General features: G+C 38.7%; 1 protein-coding gene across 1 annotated transcript in view; it reads left to right on the top strand.

Moving 5' to 3' along the window:
- MEIKIN (meiotic kinetochore factor) overlaps window positions 1-14,205 on the top strand; it is a 76,674-nt gene extending 62,469 nt beyond the window's left edge. The window contains exons 12-13 of the mRNA XM_030318065.1: window positions 3,279-3,398; window positions 14,068-14,205. Of these exons, the coding sequence (XP_030173925.1) occupies window positions 3,279-3,398; window positions 14,068-14,205 (258 nt within the window). The remainder of the gene's footprint in view (window positions 1-3,278; window positions 3,399-14,067) is intronic.
- Window positions 14,206-27,225: the final 13,020 nt, after the last annotated feature.

The following is a 27,225-nucleotide window of genomic DNA, read 5'->3' as shown; positions in this document are numbered from 1 at the left end:
TCTTGGATTTCAATGCCTTTTTCCTTCCCCAGTTCAGGGAAGTTCTCAGCTATTATTTCTTCAAGTACCCCTTCAGCACCTTTCCCTCTCTCTTCCTCCTCTGGGATACCAATTATGCGTATATTATTTCTTTTTAGTGTATCACTTAGTTCTCTAATTTTCCCCTCATACTCCTGGATTTTTTTATCTCTCTTTTTCTCAGCTTCCTCTTTTTCCATAACTTTATCTTCTAGTTCACCTATTCTCTCCTCTGCCTCTTCCATCTGAGCCGTGGTGGTTTCCATTTTGTTTTGCATTTCCTTAAAGCGTTTTTCAGCTCCTCGTGACTGTTCCTTAGTCCCTTGATCTCTGTAGCAAGAGATTCTCTGCTGTCCTGTATACTGTTTTCAAGCCCAGCAATTAATTTTATGACTATTATTCTAAATTCACTTTCTGTTATATTATTTAAATCCTTTTTGATCAGCTCATTAGCTGTTGTTATTTCCTGGAGATTCTTCTGAGGGGAATTCTTCCGCTTGGTCATTTTGGATAGTCCCTGGTGTGGTGAGGACCTGCAGGGCACTTCCCCTGTGCTGTGGTGTATAACTGGAGTTGGTGGGCGGGGCCGCAGTCAGTCCTGATGTCTGCCCCCAGCCCACCGCTGGGGCCACAGTCAGACTGGTGTGTGCCTTCTCTTCCCCTCTCCTAGGGGCGGGATTCACTGTGGGGTGGCATGGCCCGTCTGGGCTACTTGCACAATGCCAGGCTTGTGATGCTGGGGATCTGGCGTATTAGCTGGGGTGGGTAGGCAAGGTGCACGGCGGCAGGGGGGGCAGGCTTAGCTTGCTTCTCCTTAGGTGATCCACTTCAGGAGGGGCCCTGTGGCAGCCGGAGGGAGTCAGATCCGCTGCCAGAGGTTTGGCTCCGCAGAAGCACAGAGTTGGGTGTTTGCGCGGAGCGAGCAATTTCCCTGGCAGGAACCGGTTCCCTTTGGGATTTTGGCTGGGGGATGGGCGGGGGAGATGGCGCTGGCGAGCGCCTTTGTTCCCCACCAAACTGAGCTCTGTCGTCCGGGGGCTCCGCAGCTCTCCCTCCCTTTGTCCTCCAGCCTTCCCGCTTTCTGAGCAGAGCTGTTAACTTATGACCTCCCAGACGCTAAGTTGAGCTTGCTGTCGGAACACAGTCCGTCAGGCCCCTCCGCTTTTGCCAGCCAGACTCAGGGACTCTGCTTGGCAGGTGAGCCGCCCCTCCGCCCCGGCTCCCTCCCGCCAGTCCGTGGAGCACGCACCGCCTCGCCGCCCTTCCTACCCTCTTCCGTGGGCCTCTCGTCTGCGCTTGGGTCTGGCGACTCCGTTCTGCTAATCCTCTGGCGGTTTTCTGGGTTATTTAGGCAGGTGTAGGTGGAATCTAAGTGATCAGCAGGACGCGCGGTGAGCCCAGCGTCCTCCTACACCGCCATCTTCCCCTCGAGAGCCCCAAATATTCTTTATCCATTCATCAGTTGATGGACATTTGCACTCTCTGCATGGTTTCGTTATTGTTGATAATACTGATACAAACATCGGGGTGCATGTACCCCTTCAAATCTGTATATTTGTATCCTTTGGGCAAATACCTAATAGTACAATTGCTGGATTGTAGGGTAGTTCTATTTTTAATTTCTTGAGGAACCTCTGTACTGTTCTTTGGCTGCACCAATTTGCATTCCCACCAGTAGTGCAAAAGGGTTCCCCTTTCTTTTTTTTTTTTTTTAAGGGTTCTCCTTTCTTTGCTTCCTCACCAATACTTGTTGTTTCTGGTGGTGTTAAATTTAGCCATTCTGACAGGTGGAAGATGGTATCTCATTGTGGTTTTGATTTGTATTTCCATGATGATGAATGATGTTGACCATCTTTTCATGTGTCTGTTATCCATCTGGGTGTCTTCTTTGGAAAAATGTCTATTCATGTCTCCTGTCCATTTCTTAACTGAGCTGTTTGGTTTTTGGGTGTTGAGTTTGATAAGTTCTTTATAGGGATATTAACCCTTTCTCAACCATGTCATTTGCAAATATCTTCTCCCATTCTGTAGGCTGCCTTTTAGTTTTGTTGATTGTTTCCTAAACTGTGCAGAAGGTTTTTATCTTGATGAGGTCCCAATAGTTGATGTTTGCTTTTGTTTCCATTGCCTTCAGCAATGTGTCTAGTAAGAAGTTGCTGTGACTAAGGCCACAGAGATTGCTGTGTGTGTTTCTCCTCTAGGATTTTAATGATTTCCTTTCTCACATTTAGGTCTTTGATCCATTTTGAATTGATTTTTCTGTATGGTATAAGAAAGCGGTCCAGTTTCATTCTTCTGCATGCTGCCATCCAGTTTTCCCAACACCATTTGTTGAAAACACTGTCTTTTTTCCATCGGATATTCTTTCCTGCTTTGTTGAAGAAGAGTTGACCATATAGTTGTAGGTCCATTTCTAGGTTTTCTACTCTGTTCTACTGATCTATGTCTGTTTTTGTGCCAGTAACATACTGTCTTGATGACTACAGCTTTGTAATATAGCTTGAAATCTAGAATCGTGATGCCTCCAGTTTGGTTTTTCTTTTTCAGGATTGGAGTCTTTTGTGGTTCCATACAAATTTTAGGATTATTTGTTCTAGCTCTCTGAAAAATGCAGGTGGTAATTTGGTAGGGATTTCATTCAATGTGTAGATTGCTTTGGGTAGTATAGACATTTTAACAATGTTTGTCCTTCCAGTCCCTGAGCATGGGCTACTTTTCCATTTCCTTGTGTCCTCTTTAATTTCTTTCATAAGTGTTCTATAGTTTTCAGAATATAGATCTTTTACCTCTTTAGTTAGGTTTATTCCTAGGTATCTTATTGTTTTTGATGCAATTGGAAATGGGATTGATTCCTTGAATTCTTTTTCTTCTGCTTTGTTATTGGTGTATAGAAATGCACATTGATTTTATATCCTGTGACTTTGCTGAATTCATGTATTCTAGCAATTTTTTGGTGGAGTATTTAGGGTTTTCTACATAGAGTTGTTGTGGGCTTTTAAAAAACAGCTTTATTGAGATATAATTCACATTCCATACAGTTCACCTATTTAGAGTGTGAAATTCACTGCTTTTTAGTGTATTCACAGGTATGTTCAGTCATCACCACAGTCAATTTTAGAATCTTTTTATCACCTTAGAAAGAAACTCCATATTTTTTCACAAGAAAATGCTTCTAATGAGAGAATATTTCAACTTTAGGTATGTAAAAATAATTGCTTTTCCAGCACTTCACTTCTATAAGAGTAATACATTTTTTATAGATTGATTTGTCCTTAGTGCAGAGAGCATCTTTTGAAGAACTATTTCCAAATGTCAGCACTTATGTTAATTCAAATGAAATTTTTCCAGTGTCAAGTTTGCAAGAAAATTCTTCAAATGAGGTTAGTATTCTCAATTTTTCCTTCAATTACTAAAAGAAATTATTACTATCATATTAGGTACTTAGTATATGAGATGCTCTAAGAAATCTGTAGCTCATTTGTGGCTAACATCATCTACATGTGGAGGCAGCTATCAGTTACAATTCTAAATAAAAGATATTAGGCTGCCACAGCCAGAACACTTTGCATTGTCAAGACTTGGGGTTATTAAACAACTAGAGGAAACAGTATTAACCTACTTTGATCCAAAACACCTATTTCATCTATAACATAAAAACTGTGGTCACCAATTTCATTGTGTTAGGATGAATACACAGAAGTATTATGCTTTATTATAAAAGAAAACATAAAAGTCATCAAGCTAAGTGCCATGGGGGTGGGAGTAGAGATAGGGGATAAGCAGAACAAGAGCGAACAGAAAGTGGGGTATGGGGAGAGAAAGAGCCAGAGAGAAGAAGCATGGGAGCAGACAGAAGGACAGTGTAAGAGAAAGAGGCAGGGAGAAAGAAATAAAAAGGTAAAATTTTAGGGATATGTAGTGGTTTAGTGTAGCCAGATCTTTTCAGTGAGCCCCTGGGGTGAGGATGGGAATCCAGATGGTGGGGAGAAAGCTGGTGATGAGATTCTAAAGGTAAATAAGGGCCAAGATTTCAAAGGGTCTTTAATCCATATTAAACAATTTGGATCTTTTTCCTGAGAGGGGCCAATAATTGTGAACAAGGGATGATATCATATGTCCTTCTGGCTCCAGGGATGGAGAACAGATTATAAAAAGCTGAGACCAGAGGCAGTTAAAGAGATAGTTTCCTGAGAGAGAGAGAGAGAAAGAAAATGTAGTGTAAGAGGCTGAAGGGAAGTAAAAATAAATTGAAATAGGAACTTGGAATGGAAGAAGCAGGGAAACACAAGACTATAGCACATTATATCGAGAGGTCAGGTGAAACGGGAGACTTTTACCTTTTTAAAAAAACATCTTATGGGGCGCCTGGTGGTTCATTTGGTTAAGTGTCCGACTTTTGATTTCAGCTCAGATCATGATCCCAGTGATTGAGCCCTGTGTCAGGCTCCGCACTAAGTATAGAGTCTGCTTAAGATTCTCTCTTTCCATCTGCCCCTCTCCCCCACTTGCATGCTCTCTCTTTAAAATAAAAAAGGCGTGCCTGGGCTCGGTTAAGCATCTGACTTTGGCTCAGGTCATGATCTCATGGTTCATGGGTTCAAGCCCTGTGTTGGGTTCTGTGCTTACAGCTCAGAGTCTGAAGCCTGCTTTAGATTCTGTGTCTCCCTCTCTGTCTGCTCCTCCCCAACTCACGCTCTGTCTCTCTCTCTCTCAAAAATAAAATAAACATAAAATAAAGTAAAATAAAAATAAAATAAATTTTAAAGCATCTTTATTGAGGAATAATTGACATTCAATACACTGCACGTTATTAAAGTGTATAATTTGAAAGTTTTCACATATGTATGCAACTGTGAAACCACCACCACAATCAAGATAGTGAAAATATCTATCAACCCAAAAGTTTCCTCCTCCTGTTTACTAATCTTGTCCTTCCTGCCCCTACCCCCCAAGCAACTACTGATCTAGTTATGGTAATTATAGATTGGTTTACATTTTTCTGGAGTTTGGGGATTACTCATGTGAGAGATTGGAGAATTTTTGATCTGGCATCTTTTACTTAGCATAATTATTTTGAAATTCATTCATGTTGTTGAGTGCATTGATAGTTTGGCCCTTTTTAGTGATAAGTAGTATTCCATTGTGTGGTATACAGAGGTTTATCCATTCACCCACCACTTGGTATTCCATTGTGTGGTATATAGAGGTTTATCCATTCACTCACGCATTTGGATTGGTTCGCTGCTGGGAACATTCACATACAAGTATTTGTATTGACAAAGATTCTCTTCTTGATCACACTTTAGTTAGGCTTCTCTGAGCCCTCTTCTTAACTAGACCTTGACCTTGGGCTTTTTTGTCCATCCTGAATGTAGTTTTAGCAAGAATTTTCTCAGTTTACAGAGAATCTCCCACCCTTGATATCTGATCCCCCTGGCCTGCCTTTGGCACCCTAGCCTATTAGGTCTAATTAGGTTCCTGGACCCATTTTCAAAGTGTGTGTGTATAGTGGGGCTCCCCACACCTCCAACAAGCAATATTCCTCTCAGCAGCTGGGTGTCCTAGAATTCAACTCAGTTCTGACACTTCCCAAAGATATTGGATTCCACAGGTAAAAGGCTTAATTCCACAAGACCACCCTCCACTTCAGATCCCACTTGGAAGCCTAGATTGTTATCTCTGCTTCTCATCAACTGACTTTAAATCAGAGGTTCCCATGACCCCCTCCTTGGAGTCTATTAATTTACTGGAGTAGCTCACAGAACTTGGAGAAACATTTTACTTACTGGATTATTGGTTTATTTTGAAAGAGTATAATTCAGGAATAGCCACATGGAAGAAATGCATAGGGCATTATATGGGGAAAGGGCAAGGAGCTTCCATACTTTTTTCTAGGGCACCACTGTCCATGAATCTCCATATGTTCATGAACCCAGATACTCTCTGAACCCTGTCCTTTTGGGGTTTTATGGACGCTATGTAACTAAAGTAACATGAGTTTATTCCTTGGTAAGTCACATGTAGAAACTATACCAGGTAGAGTTGTCACACAAAGGAAACTTTATTTGCAGCAAATAAGGAGATCATGGGGAATAACTTCCAAAGCCATGACTCTCCAGAAATGGTGAATGGTTTCCTTTTATTTAGGGTTAGGATGAATATTTAGGTAAAGGAGTTTTGTCATCATATGTGGAGGCAGGCACAAGGTGGTGCATGCGACTTAAGGAAACAAGCTTGTACATATATCATATAATTATGTAAATTAGGCTTGTGCTCCTCCTTGGGCAGAGATTTTAGTGTTATAATGAGGTAAAGGTAACTGCCATTCACAGCTTGGGTCATTCCATAGTTCATCTGTACAAGCGTGAATCAGGGGCAGGGTGGTTATGCTCAAACTGATCTGGGTGGTCTGGCCCTAAAAGGTCTTCTTCCAGGCTATGCCCCTTGGTTCTTTGCCTCTGTTAAGAGATAAACGGGAAAGAAGAGCTTCAGGGAAAATGTGGGACAAAGGTTGGTGGGTACAAGCAGGTGAGCAGTAGAGGTCAGGTCTTGGAGTTTAGCTGGTAACAGCTTCATTCTGTAGGTATGGTTGACTAAATCATTGGCCGTTGACAACTGAGTAAACCTCTAGTCCCTCTCCCCTACCTAGGTTATGGGGTGGGCCTAGAAATTCCAACCCTCTAATCCAGGGTCGATTCCCCTGGCAAGCAGCCCCCATTCTTAAGTGCATTCTTAAAGTTTCATCGCATTAACAAAAACACTTTTATTGTTGTTATCACTTAGGGAAATACAAAGGTTTTAGGAGCTCTGTGTCAGCAATGGGGGGAAAAACCAAATCTATATTTCTTATTAAAAATCACAGTATCACAGAAAATCTTTACGAAAATCTCCTTACCCTTGATGTCTCTTCATAGTAATTTTCCAACTGCTGACTTCCCCCATTCGGCTTGTTAGCTGTAAATCCCTTGCTGTATTTGCTGTATTTGGATTTAAGTCCAGTCTCTCTCCCCTACTGCAATACCCTATTATAATAGTCTTTTTTTTTTTTTTTAAGTATGGTTGACATACAATGTTACATTAGTTTTAGTTGTGTAACATAGTGAGCCTCACATCTGGCTCCCAGCTCTCAGCAGGGAGCCAGCTTCAGATACTCTGTTCTATTGATCTTTTGTCTAGCTTTGTACAAGTACCACATAGTATTAAATAATGTGGCACTATAACAATTCTTGAAATTAGGTAGTATTAGCCCTCTAACTTTGTTCTTCTTTTTCAATTGTTTAGGCTATTCTAGGTCCTTTGCATTTCTATATGAATTTTAGAATCAGCTTGTTGTTTTCTACCAAAAGAAAAAAAATCCTGATGGAATTTTGATTTAGGATTGAATTAATCTACAGATTAATTTGGCCATAATTGACATCATGACGTTATTGAGTCTTCCAACCCAAGAAAAATGTAAAGCTATCCATTTTTTGAGTCTTTAATTTCTCTCTGAAACATTCTGTAGTTTTCACTCTTTGGGTCATTATTCCCACTTGATGTCATCATTTCCCACCTGACGACAGTATTTTATATTCTTGATACTATTATAAATGGTATTCTTAATTTCAATATCTGACTATTAATGCTAGCATATAAAAATACTTTTTTGTGTGTATATTGATCATCATATTAATCTGTTCGGGTTGCCATAATCAAATACTATAGACTGGGTGGCTTCCACAACAGAAATTTATTTTCTCACAGGGATGGAGCTTGGCAAGTCCAAGACCACGGTGTTGACCTATTCAGTTCCCCCAAGGGCTTTCTTCTGTCTTGTAAATGTGTACCTTCTTGCTGTGATTTCACTTGGCGTTTTCTCTCTTTGCACAAAGAAAAAAGAGCTCTGGTATTGCTTCCCCTTCTTAAAAGGGCACCAGCACTCTCAGATTAGGACCTCACCCTTATTAATTCAGTTAACCGTTATCACCCTCTCACAGAGCCTATCTCCAAATATAGTCTCATTGGGAGTTAGGGCTTCAACATATGAAATTTCTTTAATTATTTATTTATTTAATATTTTTTAATGTTTATTTATTTGTGTGGGGAGAGAGAGAGATTGCATGTGTATGAGTTGGGGAGGGCCAGGAAGGGAGAGAGAGACTCCCAAGCAGGTTCCATGCTCAGTGTGAAGCTCAATATGGAGCTTGATCTCATGGCTGTGAGGTCATGACCTGAGCTGAAGTCAAGAGTCAGGTGTTTAACCGACTGAGCCACCCAGGCGCCCCTCACCATATGAATTTTGTGGGAACAGAAACATTCTATTCATAAGTATATTGTAAACTTGCTAAACTTAATTATTAGTTCTAGTAGTCCTCCATACCCCCAAGATTCCATTGGGCCTTGGGCAGTTATATTGTCTGTGGAAAAAAAGGTTTACCTCTTCCTTTTTAATCCAGATGCCTTTTTTTTTTCTTGACTAATTTCACTAGCTAGATTTTCCTGTACAATGCTGGGAGAGCAGTGAGGAGAGCAGATATCCTTGCCTTGTTTCTGTACTTTGAGGGAAAATACTCAGTAGTTCACCATTAAATATGGTCTTAGCTATAAGTTTTTCCTATGTTGAGGAAGTTCCCACCTTTTCCTAATGTACTTAAGAGTTTTTGTCAGGAATGGATGCTGGATTTTTGCCAAATGTACTTTTTTTAGTTATTAAGATGATAATAGAATTTTTCTTTTTTAGTTTGTTAATATGATGAGTTGATGATTATGAATTGAGTATAATATATTGATTTTAGAGAGAGACAGAGCGCAAGCAGGGGAAGGGCAGAGAGAGAGGGAGACACAGAATGGAAGGAGGCTCCAGGCTCTGAGCTGTCAGCATAGAGCCTGATGTGGGGCTTGAACCCATGAACTGTGAGATCATGACCCAAGCCAAAGTTGGCTGCTCAACTGACTGAGCCACCCAGGTGCCCCTGGTATATGTTTATTTTTATATATTGATATATTTAATTTGTGAAAATGTTTTTAGAATTTTTCCATCAGTGTTGGTGAGGGTCTTTAGTTTCATTGATTGATTGATTGATTGATTGATTGATGTCTGTGTCTGAGTTTGGCATCATTGTAATGCTAACCTCATAGAACAAATTGGAAAGTACTCCTTCATCTTCAGTTTTCTGGAAAGGAACTAGTATTTCTGCCTTCAATGTTTAGTAGCGTTCACTAGTGAAGTCATCTAGACCTGGAGTTCTTTTTTTTTTTTAAATGAAATAAGCTACCGTTAAAAATCTCTTTAGGGCCTGGTGGCTCAGTTGGTTGAGCATCCGACTTTGGCTTGGGTCATGATCTCATGGTTCCTACATTCCAGCCCCACATCTGGATCTCAGCTCTCAGCCTGGAGCCAGCTTCAGATCCTCTGTCTCCCTCTCTCTTTGCCATGTATGTGCCCACACATGCGTACTCTCTCACTCTTTCTCTCTTTCAAAAATAAACATTAAAAAAAAATCTCTTTAGGGTTATTCAACTTACCTATTTCTTCTTGAGTGAACTTTGGTAGTTTGTGTATTTCAAGGAATTTGTCTATTTTTTAGAAGTTGTCAAATTTATTGTCAAGTGTTCTTTATAGTGTTCCCTTGTTATCCTTTTAATATGTTGGTATCTGTAGTGATATAGCCTTTTTCATTCCTGATATTGATAATTTGTGTCTTATTTTTTTTCTTTCCTCATTAATATGGCTAGAAGTTTGGTTTATTGATTTTTCTCTATTTTTCTATTTTCTATTTTATTGATTTCTCCTCTCATGTTATTTTCTTTTGTCTGCTTACTTTGGATTTGGTTTTCTTTTCTTACTTTTTTAAGGTAGAAGGTGAGGTCATTAATAGGAATCTTTCTTGTTTTCTTTTCTCTTTTTTAAAAATATTTATTTTTGAGAGGGAGAGAGAGAGAGAGCACATGAGCAGGGAAGGGACAGAGACAGAGGTAGACACAGAATCCAAAGCAGGCTCCAGGCTCTGAGCTGTCAGCACAGAGCTCAATGTGGGGTTTGAACTCCTGAACCTCAAGATCATGACCTGAGCCGAAGTCGGATACTCAACCGACTGAGCCACCCAGGTGTCCCGATATTGGCCATTCTAATAGGTGTGTAGTAGTATCTCGTTGTTTTAATTTGCACTCCTTGATGAGAAAATGTCATGTGGAACATCATTTAAAATGCTTACTTGCCATCTATATATCTTTTTTTTTTTAATTTTTTTTTTAACATTTATTTATTTTTGAGTTAGAGACAGAGCATGAACGGGGGAGGGTCAGAGAGAGGGAGACACAGAATCCGAAACAGGCTCCAGGCTCTGAGCTGTCAGCACAGAGCCTGATGCGGGGCTCAAACTCACAGACCGTGAGATTATGACCCAAGCCGAAGTCGGCCGCTTAACCGACTGAGCCACCCAGGCGCCCCGCCATCTATATATCTTTGGTGTACTGTCTAGAAAAGCCTTTGGCCTGTTTTTTAATTGTGTTGGGTTTTTTACTATTGAGATTTAAAGAGTCCTTTGTAAGAGTTATGACCCCTTTGAGTATCCATGCCAGATAGTTTATGCTAACAATGTGATTTATGGTAAATACCTGTTTTTGATACCTGAGGCTTTGGGCTACCTCTGTATCAATTTGACCTCTGGGAGACTGGGATCTGAGTCAAAGTTTACTGGGCTTCTGATGTTGGCAACACTTTGCACTTGGGAAAATTAAACACCATCCATGTGACTCAACTAGGAGAGACAAGTGGAAGCTTATCATCCTGTTGTGAGCTCTGTATACTTTTTCTCCTGGACTCCCCCTATATGCCTTTTCCTTCTGTGGATTTTAATTTGTATTCTATTGTATCATAAACCATAACTGTGAATATACCAGTTTTTCTGAATCTTGTGATTCCTTTTGGCAAATCATTAAGCCTGTGGTGGTCTTGGGGACTTTTTAAAGTTAAACTTTCCGGACTTTATAAAGTACTTCTTATTGTGGGTGTGCTATAATTTCACTGGGATGTATACTTAAAAAGATTAGTATTGTGTTTGCTTTTCTTTTTTTATTGTAATGTTGCTTAGAATTTTAGGCTTCCTGAATGTGTGTACTCATGTCTTTCATCAGTTTGGGAAATTTCTCAGCTATTATCTGTTTATTCTCTCTGGAATGGTAACTGGCATAAGTTAGGCATCTTTCTATCCTCCCTATCTTTAAAAGTCTATTTAATATTTCTCATTTATTTGTTGGGGTACCTATGTGGCCCAGTCAGTTAAGCATCCAACTCTTTTTTTTTTTTTTTTTTTTTTTTTTTTTTTTTTTTTATTTTTTTTTTTTTTTTTTTTTTTTTTTTTTTTTTTTTTTTATGAAGTTTATTGACAAATTGGTTTCCATACAACACCCAGTGCTCATCCCAAAAGGTGCCCTCCTCAATACCCATCACCCACCCGCCCCTCCCTCCCACCCCCCATCAACCCTCAGTTTGTTCTCAGTTTTTAACAGTCTCTTATGCTTTGGCTCTCTCCCACTCTAACGTCCTTTTTTTTTTTTTTTTTTTTTTTTTTTTTTTTTTTTTTTTTTTTTTTTTTCCTTCCCCTCCCCCATGGGTTCCTGTTAAGTTTCTCAGGATCCACATAAGAGTGAAACCATATGGTATCTGTCTTTCTCTGTATGGCTTATTTCACTTAGCATCACACTCTCCAGTTCCATCCACGTTGCTACAAAAGGCCATATTTCATTTTTTCTCATTGCCACGTAGTATTCCATTGTGTATATAAACCACAATTTCTTTATCCATTCATCAGTTGATGGACATTTAGGCTCTTTCCATAATTTGGCTATTGTTGAGAGTGCTGCTATGAACATTGGGGTACAAGTGCCCCTATGCATCAGTACTCCTGTATCCCTTGGGTAGATTCCTAGCAGTGCTATTGCTGGGTCATAGGGTAGGTCTATTTTTAATTTTCTGAGGAACCTCCACACTGCTTTCCAGAGCGGCTGCACCAATTTGCATTCCCACCAACAGTGCAAGAGGGTTCCCGTTTCTCCACATCCTCTCCAGCATCTATAGTCTCCTGATTTGTTCATTTTGGCCACTCTGACTGGCGTGAGGTGATACCTGAGTGTGGTTTTGATTTGTATTTCCCTGATAAGGAGCGACGCTGAACATCTTTTCATGTGCCTGTTGGCCATCTGGATGTCTTCTTTAGAGAAGTGTCTATTCATGTTTTCTGCCCATTTCTTCACTGGGTTATTTGTTTTTCGGGTGTGGAGTTTGGTGAGCTCTTTATAGATTTTAGATACTAGCCCTTTGTCCGATATGTCATTTGCAAATATCTTTTCCCATTCCGTTGGTTGCCTTTTAGTTTTGTTGGTTGTTTCCTTTGCTGTGCAGAAGCTTTTTATCTTCATAAGGTCCCAGTAATTCACTTTAAGCATCCAACTCTTGATTTTGGTTCAGGTCATGATCTCATGGTGCATGGATTCAAGCCCTGCGTTGGGCTCTGAAATGATAATGAAAGGCCTGCTTGGGATTCTCTCTCTCTCTCAAAAATAAATAAACATTAATTCTTCAGTTGTGTCTATTTTGCTCCTTAAGACCTCCATTGAATTTTGCATTTCAAAAATTTTATTTTTCATTTCAAGACATTCTAGTTGTTTATTTCTCAAATCTACTTTTCACTCCTGTAGTCTCTTGTTGCTTGCTCATCCATGAGATTTCTATTGTTAATTCTTTAATAATTTCATACATTGTTATTCTATTCTGATTTGGCAGTTCTGATATCTGATGTTCTATAGGTTTAACCCCATTGTTTGATACTGTACAGTCTTATATATGGTAGCTTGATTTGTCATGAGTTTGGTATTTCATTATTGCTATAATAAAATTAGAGGATAAGGTCAAATATATTTTGTCTCTTATTTCTGCTTGGAACTATTCTGAGCTGAATCTTGAAGAACAACTCTGATACTGACCCTCATCATTTATTTCCTTGCTCTTAGTTGATAAAAATCCTATCAATGGATCCCATCCATTATATATATATATATATATGTGTGTGTGTGTGTGTGTGTGTGTGTGTGTGTGTGTATGTATCCCTAAGAGGATTTATATCTGTTTCTACTACAACAGCTATAGCAAGGATTGAGTATCAATCTAGGACCACTTTAGTCCCCTCAAGGATTTTGGCTTAGTGCCAGAGTCTCAAGTTCAGCAATTCCTTCTTCCTGCTGGCCCATTTACAATGTTCTTGTCTCAGCCAGTCACTGTGCCCCCAGGGCATGACATATGTTGATCGGCTAGGTTGGGTCCTACAGCCATCTTGGTACCCAGAAGTACTATCAATTCCACCTGAGCAATAAGGAAAGGGTGGTCTGCAGCCTAAGAGAATGAGTAGATTCTTCCAAGAAAACTCTGGTACTGTTTAGAGTCCGAAAAATGGAAAAGATGCTAGGCAGGAAAATAGCAGATATCCACTACAGAGGATGATATGAATTTTACAGCAGAAGATGTTTCTGTATCAGCTTTACCTAAAATGTAAGGAGCCCTGATAAATACATATCTCTACTTCTGAGTTCTAAGAAGTAAGGTGTGTTACTTTAATCTAGAGCCTGTCTTGTCTGTTTGATGGGCAGCTGTCAAAATTCATTGAGTTGAGAAATCAAGGAAATCTAGTGTTTGGCTCAGAATTAAATTAAATTTGTGTTTTAATTCAGTAAATTATATAGACTTGCTCTCACACTTTGGAATGCTTGAATCTTAACTCTATCATTACTCTCTCTGTGTCCTTAAATAAGTTACCCAAATTCTTTTAACTGAAGTTTCTCATTTTCAAATAGTGTTAAATATAATCTGCCTTATCTGCTTCTGGTGATTATTAAATAAGGAAATGTTTTCAAACTGATTCATTAGTGTCTGGAGTGGAGTAAGCATTTCATAAATGCTTTCTATAGTTAATATGTATGAAATATGGATGTTGAGAATATTTGCCTTTGAAATAAAACAACATACGAATATAGTACCTGGAAGAATTATGCATTACCTGCTTTTTTCTTTTTCAGTTTCCTTCAAATAAATCAGAAATATGTTGTATTATTAGAGCAACACCAGGAAATAGACAAGTGAAAAGTAAAGGTGTTGTTGTAAAGAAGAAGAAATATTCTCCACCTAAAGATATTCCCCAAGGTACTATAGTGTGAATGCAGAGCCTACTTTTTGGGTGATATAAAACATTCTTTCATGGTAAATTCCTTATGCGCACAGGAAGTCTGCTTATAAATTGTATTCTTAGAGCTCTTGTACAAAGTGAAAATGATGAAATTATAAAAAGTTTGGTTCGGTGTCAGAACCTGACCAGAAAAAATTTTTAATGTCAAATACTTAATCTTTGGAAAAATTAGCTTATGCCACTGAGTTAAATATATTTATCTAGGATACTGTTTTCAACTATTTGAAATTTAGTGTTATTGGGTTTCACTTTTATTTATTTATTTATTTATTTATTCATTTTTAATTTAAATCCAAGTTAGTTAATATGTAGTGTAATAATGATTTCAGGAATAGAATTTACTGATTCATCACTTACATATAACACCCACTGCTTCTCCCAATAAGTTCCCTCCTTAATGTCCATCACCCACTTAGCCCATTCTCCACCAAACACTCTGCCAGTAACCTCAGTTTGTTCTCTTTACTTAAGAGTCTCTTATGGTTTGCCTCCCTCTCTGTCTTTATCTTATTTTTGCTTCTCTTCCCCTATATTCATCTGTTTTGTTTCCTAAATTCCATATATGAGTGAAATCATACAATATTTGTCTTTCTCTGACTGACTTATTTTTTTAGCATAATACACTCTGATTCCATCCACGTAATTGCAAGTGACAAGATTCCACTCTTTGTGATCGCCAAGTAGTATTCCATTGTATATGTATAATATATACCACATCTTTATGCATTCATCAGTTGATAGACGTTTGGGTTCTTTCTATACTTTGGCTATTGTTGATAGCGCTGCTATAAACATTGGGGTGCATGTGCGCCTTTGAATCAGCATTTTTGTATCCTTTGGATAAATACCTACTAGTGCAATTGCTGGATTTTTTGAGGAACCTCCATACTGTTTTTCACAGTGGCTGAACCAGTTTGCATTACCACCAGCAGTGCAAAAGCGTTCTTCTTTCTCCACATCTCTGCATTGCCAACATCTGTTGTTGCCTGAGTTGTTAATTTTAGCCATTCTGACAGGTGTGAAGTGGTATCTTGTTGTGGTTTTTATTTGTATTTCCCTGATGATGAGTGATGTTGAGCATCTTTTCATGTGTTTGTTAGCCATCTGGATGTCTTCTTTGGAAAAGTGTCTATTCATGTCTTCTGCCCATTTCTTCACTGGATTATTTGTTTTTGGGGTGTTCAGCTTGGTAAGTTCTTTATAGATTTTGGATACTAACCCTTTATGTGATATGTCATTTGCACATATCTTCTCCCATTCCATTGGTTGCCTTTTAGTTTTGCTGATTGTTTCCTTCACTGTGTAGAAGCTTCTTGATGAAGGCCCAGTAGTTCATGTTTGCTTTTATTTCCCTTGCCTTTAGCAACATATCTAGTATGAAGTTGCTTGGTGGAGGTCAGAGAGGTTGCTGCTTGTTTTCTCCCCTAGGATTTTGATGGTTTCATTTCTCACACTTAGGTCTTTCATCCACTTTGAATTTATTTTTGTGTATAGTGTAAGAAGGTGGTCCAGGTTTATTCTTATGCATGTTGCTGTCCAGTTTTCCCAGTACCATTTGTTGAAGAGACTGTCTTTTTTCCATTGGATATTCTTTCCTGCTTTGTTGAAGATTAGTTGGCTATATGTTTGTGGATCCATTTCTGGGTTCTCTATCCTGTTCACTTGATCTATGTGTTTGTTTTTGTGCCAGTACCATACTGTCTTGATGATTACAGCTTTGTAATATAGCTTGAAGTCCAGAATTGTGATGCCTCCAGCTTTGGATTTCTTTTTCAACATTGCTTTGGCTATTTGGGGTCTTTTCTGTTTCCATACAAATTTTAGAATTGTTTGTTCTAGCTCTGTGAAGAATGCTGGTGTAATTTTGATAGGGGTTGCATTGAATATGTAGATTGCTTTGGGTAGTACTGACATTTTGACAATATTTGTTCTTCCAATCCATGAGCATGTAATGTTTTTCCATTTTTTTGTGTGTCTTCTTCAATTTATTTTACAAGCTTTCTATAGTTTTCAGTGTATAGATTTTTAACCTCTTTGGTTAGGTTTACTCCTAGGGGTTTTATGGTTTTTAGTACAGTTGTAAATGGAATTGATGCCTTGATTTCTCTTTCTTTTGCTTCATTGTTGGTTTGTAGAAATGCAACCAAATTCTCTACATTGATTTTATATCCTGTGACTTTGCTGAATTCATGGATCATTTCTAGAAGTTTTTTGGTGGAGTCTTTGGGTTTTCCACGTAGAGTATCATGTCATCAGCGAAGAGTGAAAGTTTGACTTCCTCCTTGATGATTTGGATGCCTTTTATTTCTTTGTGTTGTCTGATTGCTGAGGCTACAACTTCCAACACTATGTTGAGTAACAGTGGTGAGAGTGGACATCCCTGTCATTTTCCTGACCTTAGGGGGAAGGCTCACAGTTTTTCCCTAGTGAGGATGATATTAGCTATGGGTCTTTCATATATGGCCTTTATGACCTTGAGGTATGTTCCTCCTATCCCTACTTACTTGAGGGTTTTTATTAAGAAAGGATGCTGTATTTTGTCAAATGCTTTTTCTGCATCTGTTGAGAGGATCATGTGGTTCTTATCCTTTCTTTTATTAATGTGATGTATCACATTGATTGATTTGTGGATATTGAACCAGCCCTACATCCCAGGAATAAATCCCACTTGATCATGGTGAATAATTCTTTTAATGTATTGTTGAATCTGGTTTGCTAGTAGGGTTTCACTTTTAGTAGCATTCTTTCTGAAAATATTTTTCATATATTTTTACATTCACTTACCATTGGTTGAGCACCTCCTCTGTGAAAGGATCTGAGCTAAGTTTGTATTATATCTCATTTATTTCTTACTATGGCTTTATAATAGACAGATGTTGATTATTATTCTCATTTTATATGTAAAGAATATGGAACTTAAAATAGTATGCATTTTGTCCAAGATTTTACTGCTATTGGGTGGTAGAGAAGAATTCAATCTCTCGAGGTTTTTTTTAACTCCAAATTTAGGTTTTTCTGTATTCTCCTGACTGTATATCAGACAGAATGTCTGATTAATCATTGGAGCCTGGGGACATTTTATGAGTAAGCAGGCAATGAAGCAATTGAAATTTAATAGGTTATGTAAAACCTCAATCCAACTAAACTGCTTGCTTTTTATCCTTGTCCCCATTTCTGCTACACAGTCTGCTCTGAGCACTCCCTAAATCCACAGAAGTCTTTTTCTGTTTTTTAATTCAGTGCTACTCATTTGACGCTTAGTAATATATTACTACCTCACATAATTCACAATGCTGACTTTTCATATTCTTCAGGTTATGAGGTTTTCAAAGACAGAGACCCCATAATAGGCTTTTTTCTATCTCTGTCTCTGATGACATTAGCATGGTGGTAGGGAATAGTAGATGACATATCAGTCAGGTTTTTCCCAAAGAAGCAGAACTAGTAGGTTATAAGTACACACGTAGACCTAGATGTATATATATATATATATATATATATATATATATATATATATATATGGAGAGGTATTTCAAAGAATTGACTTATGCAGTTGTAGGGTCTGGCTGAAAACTATAGGGCAGACTGGAAACTCTTGGGTGGGAACTGATGATGCAGTCCTTAGGAAGTATTTCTTCTTTCTCAGGGAAACCTCGGTTTTGCTCTTAAGGCCTTTCAACTGATCGGTGAGGCCCAATTATCAAGGATAATCTCTTATCAGATTAGTCTGTTATTATAGATATTAAACTTATCTACAAATTATCTTCACAGCAATACCAAGATTATTATTTAGTTTAATTGGGTAATATAGCCTAACCAAATTGACACATACAACAAACCATCACAGTCTACTTCATGTCAAGTATGTGTTCATACACATCTCCTTAAATCATATTTAATCTGTAAATAAAGACAGTAACAAAGTCATACTTCTGCCTAACATAATGTACCTGTCCTACATACAATCCAAAATGTGCTAATTCCTTTCCCAGAAGAGGATCCAAAATCCTTGGGGGGGGGGGTTGCTCTTCTTGATACCCTGTAACTCAAGTGCTATGATATAAAGTGAATTTATTATTAAGACATTTTATGTTAGATGATATGGGAATAAGAGGGGGAAGAAAACAAAGATGCTTGCTTAAACTAGTCATGTGGACATAACTGGTATATATAACTACCTTCCTCCACTACCCATTTCATATTTTTTTCTTCCTCAGCAAGCACCTCAGCTGGTTATAGTTCTTAAACTCGTAGGGTGATACATACCTCATTTAAGTAGGGTCTAGGCCATTAGTCCTGCTTGGATTGGGTTGTCGTAATTTTCCACTGACCTTAATCACAGGGCATGGTAATACTAAGAGATGCCTTAAGGAATCTCTTGTATTCTGGACATACTCTTCCTTGCCTCCATTGTGGAGGAAATTTCGCCTTCGTAGTCAGGATCAGTCACCCCACCAGCACAGTAATTCTCTTCTTTGTCTGTTGATTCAGAGGCCTGAGGAGCCCAAAGCAGCCAAGTGGCAGTCTTAACTTCCAGTTCAATAGAATCATTGTTGTGTCTGTTGGTGGACGCATCCCTTCCTTTGGAACTAAGACCTCTAGGACAGCTGAGCATAAAGTCATGGGAACAGGAAGCAAAAAATTTTTGCTAGTGGGTTACGAGTGGTTATATTGAGTGATCTCAGTTCCACCTCCATTTCTTGATTCCTGCGCCTATGAATCCTGGCTGTGGGAGAAATAGTACCATATATTTGATGCTAATTCAGAACGTATACAACATTCTGGAGAACCTTGTCCCAGCCCTGCAAGATATTGCTGCCTAATTGGTACTCTAACTAAGTCTTCAAAAGGCCATTCTACTATTCCGTCAAGTCAGCTGCTTCAAAATTGTGGGGAACATGGAAATATCAGTGAATTATATGAACTTGGGCCTTTTGCCACATTTCTTTTGCTGTGAAGTCAGTTCCTTGATGAGAAGCAATGTTCTTCAGGATACCATGAAGGTGGATAAAGCATTTTCTAAGTCCTTGGATGGTGGTTTTGGCAGAAGCATTGCATGCATGAAAGGCAAATCCATATCCAAAGTAAGTGTCTATTCCAGTAAGAGTAAAATGCTGTCACTTCCATGATGAAAGTGGTGCGAGGTAATCATCTTGCCACCTGGTAGCTGGCTGATCACTCCAGGGAATGGTTCCTTATTGGGAATTAGGTGTTGGTCTCTCCTACTAATAAATTGAATATTCATCAGTGATGGTAGCCAGGTTGGCTTCAGTGGACTGCTGAGCCCATGTATAACCACTGTCCCTGCCACCATGGCCCCTTTGTTCATTAGTTTATCAGTTGGTGATGGAGGCGGCTGGGGAAAGAGGCTAACTGGTATCTACAGAATGGGTCTTCTTATCTACTTGATTACTAAAGTCTTTGTCTGCTGAGATCATCCTTGGGTTAGTAGTCACAGGGTACACAGATATCTTCACATTTTTTGCCCATTCAGGTAAGTCTATCTATATGCTTCTTCTCTAAATTTTCTTGTTATTAATTTTCCAGTCATGTCCCTTCCAAGTCCCTAACTGTCCAGCCAAACTATAGGCCACAATCCATGAATCAGTATATAACCACATATCTGGCCATTTTTCCTTTTAACAAAGGGAACATTGAGATATATTTCTTGAAGTTCTTTCTGCCCACTGGGAGAATATACTTTCACCAATTTTCTTCAAGGATGCCACAGAAAGGAGATTTTAGGTTGTGTCTGCATATCTGTAAACCAAGTCTGAGGCGTTTTTTTTTCTTCAGTAAGCTGATTGTAGAGAGAATTCTTCATGATGCCAAAAGTACAGGCGGGGAGAGAGAAGATAGTATAGCAGTAGTGTGGACCATAGGCATTTGGGCCACTTCCTCATCTAACTTACTTGTGCCTTTCAGGCTCGAGCTCAGTTTCGTATATGCCATTTCTCTTTGATAGTGTAGTGATGCTCTGCACAGCTAACTTTATGGCTTGGTGCATCAGACTGTGCATAATTTGTGATGGGCAGCTTAGCTCTCTTTGTAACTTGGTGTTCCGTGGTTAAGTATTGAGTCACTACTAAGGCCCAGTAGCAGACCAAAAGCTGTTTGTCAAAAAAAAATAGTAGTTGTTCACAGGAGATGCCAGAGATGTGCTCCAAAATCCTAAGGACCTGTGTGCTGTGATTCACCTACAGGATCCAATAAAACATGTATATTTCTCACTGACATTTCATGCACCACTGGATCTGCTAGATCTTTTGGTACAAGTGTCAGAGCATCTTGCTCAGTAGCCTGGACCTGTTGTAGAACCTTCTCCTATTCTAAGGCTTCCTCAAAACCAGTAGCCTTTAGGTACTTGGTAAATGGGTTGAAGTAGTATACTCAAATGAGGTATGTGTTGACTCCAAAATCTGAAAAGACCCAGTAGGAGGGGCCAGATGCAACAACTTATCAGTTTTTGGTTGTAGGAGGAGCAATAACTTACAATTTATTTTAGGAGGTATAATTCTCATATCACTAGGCCCCTAGAAATTTCACTGAGATGAAAAGATACCCTGCAATTCCATTTCCCTGGACCATGGAGCCCCATCATTTCCACTTCCAAGAGTATATCCAACTATAATGTATATACATGTTCATCAACAGATGTATGCTAGAATGTTCATAGAAGCACTTGGATAATAGACCCAAACAGGAAATAATCCAAGTGCCCACCAGCAGTAGAATGGATCAATACTGTGTTACATTCATTTTCATTGGGAGTGCTGTGTAGCAGTGAGCATCAACAATGTGCAGTTGCATGCAACGATATTGATGACATAAGGAGCCAGACACAATAGAGTACATTTCACATTACTTATATTTAGTACCAAGCTAGGTAAAACTAAACTATGATGAAAATCACTATAGTGGATGTCTTCATTAGGGAGTGACTATTAACTAGAAAGCATTATGAGAGGAAATTCTAGGGTGCTAGTAGTGTTCTATTTCATTATCTGAATGCTGGTTACATAGATATGGTAAGTTTGTGAAAACCCATCAAGCTTTGTAGTACATATATGTACATTTTTTTGGGTGTAACAAAAAAAGTTAAAAAATAAAAACAGAGAGAAACACCTGGGTGGCTCAGTTGGTTAAGCATCCTACTCTTGATTTTGGCTCAGGTCATGATCTCATGGTTCATGAATTTGAGCCTCACATTGGGGCTGATAGTGTGGAGCCTGCTTAGGATTTGGGATTCTCTCTGTCTTTCAAAAATAAATAAACCTTAAAAAATTTTTTTAATAAAATAAAAATAGAGAAACTTCTTTTAATTTTATGGCTGTGCATATTAGTCTATGACATGAGATAATATCACAATTCTGGGCTTAAGTATGCAACAAATCAATACTAAAATGTGTCTGGGAAGTTCTTCCAAGTGTTTAGACTGAAATTTTAATGTGATTCAGAGAGACCCCTTGATGTATGCTGACCAATTATGCCACCTCCTGGCTTCTTTCTAGACTCTCACCTCATTTGGCAGCCTCTTCATTTAAGTAATTCCCTTTCAACTTCTGGCCATTTGTCTGTGCCTTTCCTTTAATAAAAATAGCAAAGCCCCAAGCTAACTAGTGATCGTGTTATTTTGAACATGTAACGGCCTATTTTTAGTCCTGGCATTTAACGTTTTAACTAGTTTGGCAGTTATCTAATCAGGACTGCAGTATGAAGCTTACTTTTGGTGGTCTAGGACCCCTGCTCATTATGATGTTTGATCATTAATGCTGATTAGAGGGGAAAAAAAGTGGTGAAAGTGAACCACAAGAGGAATCCAAAAGAGAAGTGATAGATGAGGTGGTATGGGTAAATAGAAGTTTGAGAATGGTACATCCATGTGAAAGAGGCCTTGGACATCCAGTCCAAGGTTTCTTGATGGGTGGCCCTCTGACCACCTACACCAGAATTACTTCAGACCTGGAAAATTGCATTCTCTAGAGATATGGCATAGGAATCCACAATTTGAAGAACTCTCAAAGTGATTCCAGTAAGCACTAAAATTTGATAGCCTTTTAATGATCTGGTCTATTTTGCTTATTTTACATGTAATAAAAATGACTTAGCCAGATGAATAAGTGACTTGTTCATATTCACACAGCTACTGGCAGAATCAGAATTAGAACTTAGCTTTCTTGGTTTTCATTAGTTTGGGTAGCTGTCAAATAAGGCATGTGGGGTAGAGTAGATAGGGCTCTGAGTTTTTCAGCTCATCTATACATAACAGTTTTACTTCTCTTTGTTTTATATATTGGGCTTCTGTATTATATTTAAACAGACACTTTTTTTCTTGTTGATTCGATGTCAAAAAAGATGAAGTTCTGCAGTTAATTGGTTCATTTATTCAGTAAGTTCATTGACTGGATGTCATATGTTAGATGAAGTTAGTGGTTGGTAATATTGAGATAAAGACATAGTTGTCTTTATGAAATTTGTAATCTCATAAAGGAAGTCACATAGGTAAAACAAGTCCAATAGGTACTTTCACATATGTAGGACTGTGTTGGGATACATAGGGAGATGCTTTGAAGGATGATCTGAAGCCCTCAGAGGCATTCTGAGTATAGGCTTTCTAGGCAGAGGCACCATGATAAATAGAAGCACAGGGGCTTAAAGTATCATCAGGTAGTTAAGGAACTGAAAGTAGTTACATTCGGCTGGAGTTGAGATTGGACTCTGAGAACTGATACTCCGAGTCTTTAGTAGGGATCAGAGGATAGATTATGAATCCCAAAATCCTGTATTAGGAAGAACCTGGGTTTAGCTACAGCATAGAGGAGTAGAACACAAAGGAAGGGTGGGTAGGGACATGTGAGGATCTTCTTGCTGGGTGGTTGCTGAGGAAGACAGGGATGAGGAGCACAGCTGGATTGACTCCTCCAGGTTATATGGCTGGAGTTAGAGGCCTTGTGTTGCTACTGTCAGCCATCTTTGCTGGACTTCCCAGTGGAATGTCATTGTCTGACTTCAGAGAGTAACCTCAGCATGTCCAGGAAGGAGTGTGCTAGCTATTCCTCTTTTTATTTTTATTTTTATTTTTTTTTTAATTTTTTTTTTCAACGTTTATTTATTTTTGGGACAGAGAGAGACAGAGCATGAACAGGGGAGGGGCAGAGAGAGAGGGAGACACAGAATCGGAAACAGGCTCCAGGCTCCGAGCCATCAGCCCAGAGCCTGACGCGGGGCTCGAACTCACGGACCGCGAGATCGTGACCTGGCTGAAGTCGGACGCTTAACCGACTGCGCCACCCAGGCGCCCCTTTTATTTTTATTTTTAAATGGCCTCTGGATTTGTTTAATAAGGGACAGAGTGAAACTATATTGGTTGGGTGTCAAGAGCTCATGCCCCCAGAGAGTGGTTATTAATAATTATTGGTCACCTTCTTGTGATATATATGGAATAATCTATTATTGTATTTTTCTCCAGATATTATAATAAAAACAAATGGCAGGATGTAGCAGCTGTGGCTGAATTTTCACCACTTTGAAGATATGCATGAATGTGAAGCCAAAGTCCATAAAGCAGAATATCTGCCTGAAATTATATGTAATTCAAAAATCAAAATTCTCTAATTATTTGTGATATATCCTGGTGTTTAAATTCTACCAAGATTCTTATAATTTAGTCTGTAAAGAGACATTCTTCTGTATCTTCTTAAATATGTTTATTTGTATTGTAAAATAAGAATAAATATCTTAAAAGACTGTACACTAACTAGATATTTTAGCTGTTTATAAAAAGCCAAGTACCAGAATACTGTGTAACTTCCTTTGTGTTTTTCCCAAAGTTTGTCCTCTGTATGAATTAAAAGTATTAAAGTTGTTGAAGCACTAAAAATGAAAATGCTTATATTACAAGCTATTTTTAACAGAACTTAATTGAAACCACATGAGTGAGAGACCTAATTCCAGGTCTGACTGAAAGAAACTCTATACTCAAGTTTGCTGAAGCAGGGAATGTATAATATGTACAATCAATCATACACTAAGTATTTGATATATTACCTCATTCTCAAACCTTTAGCTTATACTGTCTGTAGGATTTTTTGTGTTTGTGTATGTGTGATATTACTTGTTGTGGCGTCTTTACACCGCCCTTCCTAAAAAGCAGCAGCTCTGTTGTCAGAGAACATCAGTTGTATAACTGTTGGTGAAATTGTAATTCTTAATGGTTTATTAATGTTATTATACATAAAAGTAAATAAGTCAAATTTTCAAAGCTGCTTCAATATGAAAGAAAATTCTAAAATCAATGGATTAATTTGAGGTTATGTAACCAGTATAACATTCATTTTTAAAGATGAGTTCCATGAAGATATTTTTGTAAATTACTTGACAAGGTCTTAAGCGACTAACAAAACTATTTTTAATTTCTATTTCACGTTTCCATCTGGAGGTGAAATACGGGAAAGTTACTAGGAAATGTAGAAAAGATCATTGAAGATGGTGGCTAAAACCAAGTTTAGATCTGAATGTTTTTAAAATTTTTAATGTTTTTATTTATTATTGAGAGACAGAGAGAGAGACAGAGCATGAGCACGGGAGGGGCAGAGAGAGGGGGAGACACAGAATCTGAAGCAGTCTGCAGGCTCTGAGCAAGCTGGCAGCACAGAGCCTGACTTGGGGCTTGAATTCACAAATCGTGAGATCATGACCTGAGCCGAAGTCAGATGCTTCACCGACTGAGCCAGCCAGGTGCCCCTAGATTTGAATTCTAAATCAGTATTCAACTAACAGAACAACTTGGTTTTAAAAGCAGAAATGTGACAAGCAGTGAGGGGAAAAGAAACTCTCAAGTTTATAATCCAAGTGGGAAGGGAAAGGACAAATTATACTTGATAGTTTCTAATCAGGTGGTAGGTTCTTAGGAGAAAGAATGACACTTGATTCTTAGGCTGGGCCTAGTGGGGCTGGAGGAAATAAGTACTTACTTCGTATTGCTGATAAGGAAAATAGAGTTAGCTCAGAGAGAGGTTAATACTTAGACCAGGCTGATGTGAGTTAGAAAGTGACAGAGCCTGGATCTGAAGGCAGGACTATTTAAATCTACTTTGTTTTGGGGCGCCTGGGTGGCGCAGTCGGTTAAGCGTCCGACTTCAGCCAGGTCACGATCTCGCGGTCCGGGAGTTCGAGCCCCGCGTCGGGCTCTGGGCTGATGGCTCAGAGCCTGGAGCCTGTTTCCGATTCTGTGTCTCCCTTTCTCTCTGCCCCTCCCCCATTCATGCTCTGTCTCTCTCTGTCCCAAAAATAAATAAACGTTGAAAAAAAAAATTAAAAAAAAAATAAAATAAATCTACTTTGTTTTATCAGCTAGAGCATAGAGAAAAATGAGAGGGAAGGAGTTGCAATTGGCATTCAAGGCTTAGGGGTGGAGGTATGACTTAAAGTATTATTAAGAGAAAGGAAAGTTGAATAAGCTTTAGATTGCTGTCTAGAAGACATGAGAAGTCCAAAGCAGATTACTGTTGGCAAATCCTACAAGAAGGTTGTATTCTTCACTTTATATCTGTGGGTAGGTCTCGAGGTCCTTCAGTGAACCTCCCTAGAAGAGCATTATAAAAAGAGTTCTTTTCTGGAAAGAGGGTCTCCATAGTTTTCATCACATTTTCAATGTTGTCTGTGATCTAAAAACAGTTAACAATGGGACTGGACCCCTTACTTCAATGTATAACTAATATTAATTTCAAGCATTTAAATTTTTCTAATTATACCTCATGAAAAAGAAATCTCAGGTCGTAAGTCCCCAGGAAAATAGTTAAAAATGCATGAAAGGGCAGATGTTATGTCATTTTCATTTAGAAATTTTTAACTGGAGTGTTTTTTCACTTCTCCAAGGTGTAATTCATCATGCTTTGTTCACTTGTGAATGGCCTCTTTTCTCATATTGTATATATAGCATATGTGTTTCTATGAAGGATATAATGCCCAGACTTTCCAGATAAAAGTTAACTACAACATCTTCTACTCTAATGTTGCTTTCTAACCTACATTTTATTTTACTTTTTACTTTTTCAAATTATTTGTTTTTATTTTTTAATTTACATCCAAGTTAGTTAACATATAGTGCAATAATGCTTTCAGAGTAGATTCCAGTGATTCATCCCCTACATATAACACCCAGTGCTCATCCCAACAAATGTCTTCCTCAACGCCCCTTGCCCGTTTAGCAATCCCCCACCCACCCACAAACCCTCCAGCAACCCTTTGTTCTCTGTATTTAAGAGTCTCTTATGTCTTGTCCCTTCCTGTTTTTCTATTATTTTTGCTTTCCTTCCCCTATATCCATCTGTTTTGTATCTTAAATTCCACATGTGAGTGAAGTCATATATTTGTCTTTCTCTGACCAGTTTCACTTAGCATAATACCCTCTAGTTCCATCCATGTTGTTGCAGATTCTAACCTGCATTTTAAAATGTTGACCCATTTTACATTTTAAATCCTCCCTTGACTCCTTATGTTCTTCTACATACCCATTCTTCACCCTTTTACACCCAAATTTCCTAAAGAGTGCTACTTTCACACCTATCCCTCACTCCTCAGCACATCCTCCTCCTCCACCTGCCCCCAATACACACAGAGTCTGGCTTCAACTCTCATTCTCCACGGACATTGCTCCCCTCAAGGTTACCAGCAATCTTCTTGATGATAATCTAAGGGGTATTTTTCAGTGTTCATCATATCTAACCTCTCTTTCCCAGCTACTGATAATGCAGACTAGTGCTCTCTTCTTGAAAGCCTCCAGAAAGGAATGACCTCTCTGAAACATTACTCTCCAGACTTTTATCCAATCTCCAGCTCTTTCTCTTCTCTTTCTTCTGAAGGTTCATTTTCCTCTGTTCAGTCTTTAAATTTTGGTGCTTCCATGGGTTCTATTGTAGGGCTTCTTCTAATGTTACACAGTCTCCCTGGGTGATTTCATGTATCTCTGACTTCAGTCACTATCTTTTTG

Source organism: Lynx canadensis, chromosome A1 (assembly GCF_007474595.2).
Source record: "Lynx canadensis isolate LIC74 chromosome A1, mLynCan4.pri.v2, whole genome shotgun sequence".
Classification (NCBI taxonomy): domain Eukaryota; kingdom Metazoa; phylum Chordata; class Mammalia; order Carnivora; family Felidae; genus Lynx; species Lynx canadensis.
This window is presented reverse-complemented; position numbering and strand designations above follow the sequence as displayed.